Raw genomic sequence first — 9,810 nt, forward strand, 5'->3', positions numbered from 1 at the left:
CACCATGTACCTGTATATACCACCATGTCCCTGTGCACACCACCATGTACCTGTATGTACCACCATGTCCCTGTGCACACCACCATGTACCTGTATATACCACCATGTCCCTGTGCATACCACCATGTACCTGTATGTACCACCATGTACCTGTATGTACCACCATGTACCTGTGTATACCACCATATACCAGTGTATACCACCATGTATCTGCATATACCACCATGTCCCTGTATATACCACCATGTATCTGTGCATAATACCATGTCCCTGTGTATACCACCATGTCCCTGTATATACCACCATGTATCTGTGTATACCACCATGTCCCTGTATATACCACCATGTATCTGTGTATACCACCATGTCCCTGTATATACCACCATGTATCTGTGCATAATACCATGTCCCTGTATATACCACCATGTATCTGTGTATACCACCATGTCCCTGTATATACCACCATGTACCTGTATATACCACCATGTACCTGTATATACCACCATGTATCTGTGCATACCACCATGTATCTGTATATACCACCATGTCCCTGTATATACCACCATGTATCTGTATATACCACTATGTATCTGTATATACCACCATGTATCTGTATATACCACCATGTATCTGTGCATACCACCATGTATCTGTATATACCACCATGTCCCTGTATATACCACCATGTCCCTGTATATACCACCATGTATCTGTATATACCACTATGTATCTGTGCATACCACCATGTCCCTGTATATACCACCATGTATCTGTATATACCACCATATCCCTGTATATACCACCATGTATCTGTATATACCACCATGTCCCTGTGCATACCACCATGTCCCTGTATATACCACCATGTATCTGTATATACCACCATGTCCCTGTATACTCTCTGGTATCAGCCAGGACAAGATGGGGGGGGGAGCTGTTATTTTATAGGACACGTAACAGAAGGAGCCCTCCCCGCCCCCCGAAAGCATAGTTTTAGTGACTATGGGGTACGTGGCCCTTTAAGCTCTTGAGGTCACGTGAGCCCGCAGCTGTATTCTCCCGTATACAGGAAGCGCCTCATTCCGCTCTACTAATACAATGTAGCGCCGCTCGGGTCACGTGACGGACGGGGGCGGGGCGCTAAACAGCTGGTGACGAGTTGGCCCCGCCCCTCCGGCGCAGTCCCCGCCCACGTGTTGTGGCCACCGTGTGTCGGGATGCAGGGTGCGGAGCGCAGAGCCCGGGACCGGGGAGGAAAAACCGCATGGAAAACGCACATTATCCGACAGCTGCGGCACCGCGACCGCGCCCAGCACGCCTTCCAGGAGCTCATCCAGTCCTGTGAGTATGTCTGCTCGGGCTCAGTACAACTTCTCCCAGCAGGTCAGGTTGTACAGTACAACTTCTCAGTGCTAAGATTGCTCAGTACAACTTTTCAGTGCTGGTGAAGATTGCTCAGTATAACTTCTCAGTGCTGGCGAAGATTCCTCAGTATAACTTCTCAGAGCTGGTAAAGATTACTCAGTACAACTTCTCAGTGAAGAGTACTCAGTATAACTTCTCAGTACTTTTGATTGTTCAGTATAACTTCTCAGTACTGGTGAAGATTGCTCGGTACTCCTCGTGTTGATTGCTCAGTATAACTTCTCAGTGTTAGGAAGGATTGCTCAGTATAACTTCTCAGTGTTGGGAAGGATTGCTCAGTATAACTTCTCAGTGTTGGGAAGGATTGCTCAGTATAACTTCTCAGTGTTAGGAAGGATTGCACAGTATAACTTCTCAGTGTTAGGAAGGATTGCACAGTATAACTTCTCAGTGTTAGGAAGGATTGCTCAGTATAACTTCTCAGTGTTAGGAAGGATTGCTCAGTATAACTTGTTAGTGTTGATGATGGTTGCCAAGCATCTCTGCTTAGAGTTATATTTGCTCAGTATGACTTCTCAGTGTTGGTGATTGCTCAGTATGACTTCTCAGTGTTGGTGATTGCTCAGTATGACTTCTCAGTGTTGGTGATTGCTCAGTATGACTTCTCAGTGTTGGAAACGATTGCTCAGTATGACTTCTCAGTGTTGGAAACGATTGCTCAGTATGACTTCTCAGTGTTGGTGAAGATTGCTCAGTATGACTTCTCAGTGTTGGAAACGATTGCTCAGTATGACTTCTCAGTGTTGGAAACGATTGCTCAGTATGACTTCTCAGTGTTGGTGACGATTGCTCAGTATGACTTCTCAGTGTTGGAGACGATTGCTCAGTATGACTTCTCAGTGTTGGTGACGATTGCTCAGTATGACTTCTCAGTGTTGGTGACGATTGCTCAGTATGACTTCTCAGTGTTGGAGACGATTGCTCAGTATGACTTCTCAGTGTTGTGACGATTGCTCAGTATGACTTCTCGGTGTTAGAGGTGATTGCTCAGTATGACTTCTCGGTGTTGGTGACGATTGCTCAGTATGACTTCTCAGTGTTAGAGGTGATTGCTCAGTAGGACTTCTCGGTGTTGGTGACGATTGCTCAGTATGACTTCTCGGTGTTGGTGATTGCTCAGTATGACTTCTCAGTGTTGTGACGATTGCTCAGTATGACTTCTCGGTGTTAGAGGTGATTGCTCAGTATGACTTCTCGGTGTTGGTGACGATTGCTCAGTATGACTTCTCAGTGTTAGAGGTGATTGCTCAGTAGGACTTCTCGGTGTTGGTGACGATTGCTCAGTATGACTTCTCGGTGTTGGTGATTGCTCAGTATGACTTCTCAGTGTTGGTGACGATTGCTCAGTATGACTTCTCAGTGTTGGAGACGATTGCTCAGTATGACTTCTCAGTGTTGTGACGATTGCTCAGTATGACTTCTCGGTGTTAGAGGTGATTGCTCAGTATGACTTCTCGGTGTTAGAGGTGATTGCTCAGTATGACTTCTCGGTGTTGGTGACGATTGCTCAGTATGACTTCTCAGTGTTAGAGGTGATTGCTCAGTATGACTTCTCGGTGTTGGTGACGATTGCTCAGTAGGACTTCTCGGTGTTGGTGACGATTGCTCAGTATGACTTCTCAGTGTTGGTGACGATTGCTCAGTATGACTTCTCAGTGTTAGACTGTATTCACACATCTGTCTATTCTTTCTGTGGATTGTGTACAGGATACATTGTGGTCTATGAGACGGTGACTCCTGTGCGCTACTCTGGAGAGTGTGAACATAGCCTTAGGGGGGGATTGCTCAGTATGACTTCTCAGTGTTAGAGGTGATTGCTCAGTAGGACTTCTCGGTGTTGGTGACGATTGCTCAGTAGGACTTCTCGGTGTTGGTGACGATTGCTCAGTATGACTTCTCAGTGTTGGTGACGATTGCTCAGTATGACTTCTCAGTGTTGGTGACGATTGCTCAGTATGACTTCTCAGTGTTGGTGACGATTGCTCAGTAGGACTTCTCAGTGTTGGTGACGATTGCTCAGTATGACTTCTCAGTGTTGGTGACGATTGCTCAGTAGGACTTCTCAGTGTTAGAGGTGATTGCTCAGTATGACTTCTCGGTGTTGGTGACGATTGCTCAGTAGGACTTCTCAGTGTTGGTGACGATTGCTCAGTAGGACTTCTCGGTGTTGGTGACGATTGCTCAGTAGGACTTCTCAGTGTTGGAGATGATTGCTCAGTATGACTTCTCAGTGTTGGTGACGATTGCTCAGTATGACTTCTCAGTGTTAGACTGTATTCACACATCTGTCTATTCTTTCTGTGGATTGTGTACAGGATACATTGCGGTCTATGAGACGGTGACTCCTGTGCGCTACTCTGGAGAGTGTGAACATAGCCTTAGGGGGGGATTGCTCAGTATGACTTCTTGGTGAGAATTGCTTAGTATGACTTCTTGGTGAGAATTGCTTAGTATGACTTCTTGGTGAGAATTGCTCAGTATGACTTCTTGGTGTATAACTCAATGGCCCTCATTTACTATTCTAAACCCGACCTCTTTTGTCGGTTTTTTTTGTCGCATCTTTGTCTGCGCCATGTAATTGTGCGCCAGTCTGCGACGCGATGCGACATTTTTTCCCGATGGACCCGATGTGGATTCTCCCAAATCCGAAAAAGGGGCGTAACCCGACATTTCTGAGCTTTCCCACGTATTTATTAAGGTTTCCAACCCGAATTTGTTGAATTGTTGTGGATTTTTTCCCGACAGCTCAGAGGAGTTGGAAACCAAAACCAACAAAACCCACGAGCGACAAACAGGATGCGACATAATAATAAATACCAGGGAAAAAAGCAACATAGACTTACAACCCGATTTTCTTAGTAAATGAGGGCCATTGTGTCCATTCTAGGCTGGAGCTGAGCGGCTATAATCCCCTGTGAGCTCCTTGGGATACGTTCTGTATCAGGAGCCCTTAATGCCTTTCCCCTCCTTACTGCCCCATTTGTCCCCCCTCCCCCTCCTTACTGCCCCGCCTCCCCCTCCTTACTGCCCCGGCTCCCCCTCCTTACTGCCCCATTTCTCCCCCTCCTTACTGCCCCATTTCTCCCCCTCCTTACTGCCCCATTTCTCCCCCTCCTTACTGCCCCGCCTCCCCCTCCTTACTGCCCCGGCTCCCCCTCCTTACTGCCCCGGCTCCCCCTCCTTACTGCCCCATTTCTCCCCCTCCTTACTGCCCCGCCTCCCCCTCCTTACTGCCCTATTTCTCCCCCCTCCTTACTGCCCCATTTCTCCCCCTCCTTACTGCCCCGCCTCCCCCTCCTTACTGCCCCATTTCTCCCCCTTCTTACTGCCCCGCCTCCCCCTCCTTACTGCCCCATTTCTCCCCCTCCTTACTGCCCCGCCTCCCCCTCCTTACTGCCCCGCCTCCCCCTCCTTACTGCCCCGCCTCCCCCCTCCTTACTGCCCCATTTCTCCCCCTCCTTACTGCCCCGCCTCCCCCTCCTTACTGCCCCATTTCTCCCCCTCCTTACTGCCCTATTTCTCCCCCTCCTTACTGCCCCATTTCTCCCCCTCCTTACTGCCCCGCCTCCCCCTCCTTACTGCCCCGCCTCCCCCTCCTTACTGCCCCATTTCTCCCCCTCCTTACTGCCCTGCCTCCCCCTCCTTACTGCCCTATTTCTCCCCCTCCTTACTGCCCTATTTCTCCCCCTCCTTACTGCCCCGGCTCCCCCACCTTACTGCCCCCCTCCTCATCGTCTTACCTTTCCCATCCTCCTGTTCCTCTCTCCACCTGCAGGGGGCGTCTGTATCATCTTTCAGTTCACACAACCTCTGTTGCCCATAGCAACCAACCAAACACAATTCAGTCCATATAGCCCTCATGGAAAACGAAAGCTGCGCTCTGATTGGTTGCTGTGGGCAACAATTATTATTATTTTTTTAATGTTTTTATTTTCTATACACAAAGGGGTGGAGACAAGATAAGGAGGAGGCGGAGTAACCAGAAGGAAGGCGTCTGCCACGTGCGGAGCAGGACAGAGCGCTCTCCCAGCCACAGGCCGCTCCTGTAAGACTACAAGTCCCAGCATGCACTGATCTCTATACCACTGCAGATTAAGGCTGGGTTCACACTACGTTTTCTCCCATACGGGAGCGCATACGGCAGGGGGGAGCTAAAACCTCGCGCTCCCGTATGTAATTCATTTCAATGAGCCGGCCGGAGTGAAACGTTCGGTCCGGTCGGCTCATTTTTGCGCCGTATGCGCTTTTACAACCGGACCTAAAACTGTGGTCAACCACGGTTTGAGGTCCGGTTGTAAAAGTGCATACGGCGCAAAAATTAGCCGACCGGACCGAACGTTTCACTCCGGCCGGCTCATTGAAATGAATGACATATGGGAGCGCGAGCTTTCAGCTCCCCCCTGCCGTATGCGCTCCCGTATGGGAGAAAACGTAGTGTGGACCCAGCCTAATATGGGTTGACTTTTTAAATGAGGCATGCTGGGAGTTATAGTTCCCTCTGCAGCTTGTAACCTGTGTAAATAAGACCAGCAGGTATATAGTGTGTGTGTGTGTATATATATACAGTCATGGCCGTAAATGTTGTCCCCCCTGAAATGTTTCTAGAAAATGAAGTATTTCTCACAGGAAAGGATTGCAGTAACACAGGTTTTGCTATACACATGTTTATTCCCTTTGTGTGTATATATATATATAGATCTCCTCTCCTCTGTATATATATATATAGATCTCCTCTCCTCTGTATATATATATAGATCTCCTCTCCTCTGTATATATATATATAGATCTCCTCTCCTCTGTATATATATATAGATCTCCTCTCCTCTGTATATATATATATATCTCCTCTCCTCTCCTCTGTATATATATATATAGATCTCCTCTCCTCTGTATATATATATAGATCTCCTCTCCTCTGTATATATATATATATATTGCAGTAACACATGTTTTGCTATACACATGTTTATTCCCTTTGTGTGTATTGGAACTAAACCAAAAAAGGAGGAAAAAAAGCAAATTGGACAAAATGTCACCAAACTCCAAAAATGGGCTGGACACAATTATTGGCCCCTTAACTTAATATTTGGTTGCACACCCTTTGGAAACAATAAGTGAAATCAGTGACTTCCTATAACTATCAATAAGCTTCTTACACCTCTCAGCCGGAATGTTGGACCACTCTTCCTATAACCATCAATAAGCTTCTTACACCTCTCAGCCGGAATGTTGGACTCTTCCTTTACAAACTGCTCCCGGTCTCTTATTGGACGGCGCCTTTTCCCAACAGTAATTATAAGATCTCTCCACAGGTGATCAATGGGATTTAGATCTGGACTCATTGCTGACACTTCAGGACTCTCCAGCGCTTTGTTCCCGTCCATTTCTGGGGCTTTTTGACGTATGTTTGGGGTCATTGTTCTGCTGGAAGACCAAGATCTCGGACACAAACCCAGCTTTCTGACACTGGGCTGTACAGTGCGACCCAAAATCCATTGGTAATTCTCAGATTTCATGATGTCTTGTACACATTCAAGGCCCCCAGTGCCAGAGGCAGCAAAACAACCCAAAACATCACTGACCTCCACCATATGTCACTGTAGGTACTGTGTTCTTTTCTTTGTAGGCCTCATTCCATTTTCGGTAAACAGTAGAATGATGGGATTTACCAAAAAGCTCCATCTTGGTCTCATCTGTCCACAAGACGTTTTCCCAGAAGGATTTTGGTTACTCAAGTTCATCCTGAGTCTCCTCCATAGTGGGGTCCTCCTGGGTCTCCTCCATAGTGGGGTCCTCCTGGGTCTCCTCCATAGTGGGGTCCTCCTTGGTCTCCTCCATAGTGGGGTCCTCCTGGGTCTCCTCCATAGTGGGGGTCCTCCTGGGTCTCCTCCATAGTGGGGGTCCTCCTGGGTCTCCTCCATAGTGGGGTCCTCCTGGGTCTCCTCCATAGTGGGGTCCTCCTGGGTCTCCTCCATAGTGGGGTCCTCCTGGGTCTCCTCCATAGTGGGGTCCTCCTGGGTCTCCTCCATAGTGAGGTCCTCCTGGGTCTCCTCCATGGTGGGGTCCTCCTGGGTCTCCTCCATGGTGGGGTCCTCCTGGGTCTCCTCCATGGTGGGGTCCTCCTGGGTCTCCTCCATGGTGGGGTCCTCCTGGGTCTCCTCCATGGTGGGGTCCTCCTGGGTCTCCTCCATGGTGGGGTCCTCCTGGGTCTCCTCCATGGTGGGGTCCTCCTGGGTCTCCTCCATGGTGGGGTCCTCCTGGGTCTCCTCCATGGTGGGGTCCTCCTGGGTCTCCTCCATGGTGGGGTCCTCCTGGGTCTCCTCCATGGTGGGGTCCTCCTGGGTCTCCTCCATGGTGGGGTCCTCCTGGGTCCCCTCCATGGTGGGGTCCTCCTGGGTCCCCTCCATGGTGGGGTCCTCCTGGGTCTCCTCCATGGTGGGGTCCTCCTGGGTCTCCTCCATGGTGGGGTCCTCCTGGGTCTCCTCCATGGTGGGGTCCTCCTGGGTCTCCTCCATGGTGGGGTCCTCCTGGGTCTCCTCCATGGTGGGGTCCTCCTGGGTCTCCTCCATGGTGGGGTCCTCCTGGGTCTCCTCCATGGTGGGGTCCTCCTGGGTCTCCTCCATGGTGGGGTCCTCCTGGGTCTCCTCCATGGTGGGGTCCTCCTGGGTCTCCTCCATGGTGGGGTCCTCCTGGGTCTCCTCCATGGTGGGGTCCTCCTGGGTCTCCTCCATGGTGGGGTCCTCCTGGGTCTCCTCCATGGTGGGGTCCTCCTGGGTCTCCTCCATGGTGGGGTCCTCCTGGGTCTCCTCCATGGTGGGGTCCTCCTGGGTCTCCTCCATGGTGGGGTCCTCCTGGGTCTCCTCTATGGTGGGGTCCTCCTGGGTCTCCTCTATGGTGGGGTCCTCCTGGGTCTCCTCTATGGTGGGGTCCTCCTGGGTCTCCTCTATGGTGGGGGTCCTCCTGGGTCTCCTCTATGGTGGGGTCCTCCTGGGTCTCCTCTATGGTGGGGCCCTCCTGGGTCTCCTCTATGGTGGGGCCCTCCTGGGTCTCCTCCATGGTGGGGCCCTCCTGGGTCTCCTCCATGGTGGGGTCCTCCTGGGTCTCCTCCATGGTGGGGTCCTCCTGGGTCTCCTCCATGGTGGGGTCCTCCTGGGTCTCCTCCATGGTGGGGTCCTCCTGGGTCTCCTCCATGGTGGGGTCCCTCCTGGGTCTCCTCCATGGTGGGGTCCTCCTGGGTCTCCTCCATGGTGGGGTCCTCCTGGGTCTCCATAGCGTTTCATTTCATATAAATGTGGACGGATAGTTCGCGCTGACACTGATGCTCCCTGAGCCTACAGGACAGCTTGAATATCTTTGGAACTTGTTTGGGGGCTGCTTATCCACCATCCGGACTATCCTGCGGTGACACCTTTCATAATTTTTCTCTTCCGTCCACGCCCAGGGAGATTATCTACAGTGCCGGGGGTTGTAAACTTCTTGATAATGTTCCGCACTGTGGACAAAGACAAATCTAGATCTCTGGAGATGGACTTGTAACCTGGAGATTGTTGATATTTTCCCACAATTTTGGTTCCCAAGTCCTCAGACAGTTCTCTTCTCCTCTTTCTGTTGTCCATGCTTAGTGTGACACACAGACACACAATGCAAAGACTAAGTGAACTTCTCTCCTTTTTATCTGCTTTCAGGTGTGATTTTTATATTGCCCGCACCTGTTACTTGCCCCAGGTGAGTATAAAGGAGCATCACAGGCTGGAAACAATCTTATTTATCCACAATTTTGAAAGGGGCCAATAATTGTGTCCAGACCATTTTTGGAGTTTGGTGACATTATGTCCTTTTTTTCCTCCTTTTTTGGTTTAGTTCCAATACACAGAAAGGAATAAACATGTGTATAGCAAAACCTGTGTTACTGCAATATATATATATATATATATATACAGAGGAGAGGAGATCTATATATATATATATATATACAGAGGAGAGGAGAGGAGATCTATATATATATATATATATACACACACAAAGGGAATAAACATGTGTATAGAAAACCTGTGTTACTGCAATCCTTTCCTGTGAGGAATACTTCATTTTCTAGAACAATCTCAGGGGGGACAACATTCACGGCCATGACTGTATATCTGTAGACAGATGGCACTACTCCAGCAGTGTCCGTATGGCCCATAGGGTATGAGGGCACTGTAAGGGTTAATGGCCGCCCACTCTCTGCCCTGTGACCTGACGCTTCTTCATTAGTCACCGGCTGCCATGTGCGGGCACCGAGCTCTGCCAGGAGGAGGAAGCAGTGCCGGCGCCACTCTTAAAGGGATACCGCGTCTATTTCTCCCTGTTATTAGCCATTTTATTTTCTAGATCAGTGTTTCCCAA

The 9,810-nt window shown here is 49.7% G+C and overlaps 1 protein-coding gene across 1 annotated transcript in view; it reads left to right on the forward strand.

Annotated features, from left to right (window-relative positions):
* Positions 1-994: 994 nt before the first annotated feature.
* The window catches only part of ATG16L2 (autophagy related 16 like 2), a gene marked incomplete in the record, with an annotated part of 23,419 nt that continues 14,603 nt past the window's right edge, over positions 995-9,810 (forward strand). Inside the window, 1 exon segment of the mRNA XM_056560270.1 lies at positions 995-1,341. Coding sequence (XP_056416245.1) covers positions 1,218-1,341 — 124 coding nt within the window.

The sequence above is a fragment of the Hyla sarda genome, chromosome 2, assembly GCF_029499605.1.
Source record: "Hyla sarda isolate aHylSar1 chromosome 2, aHylSar1.hap1, whole genome shotgun sequence".
Classification (NCBI taxonomy): Eukaryota; Metazoa; Chordata; class Amphibia; order Anura; family Hylidae; genus Hyla; species Hyla sarda.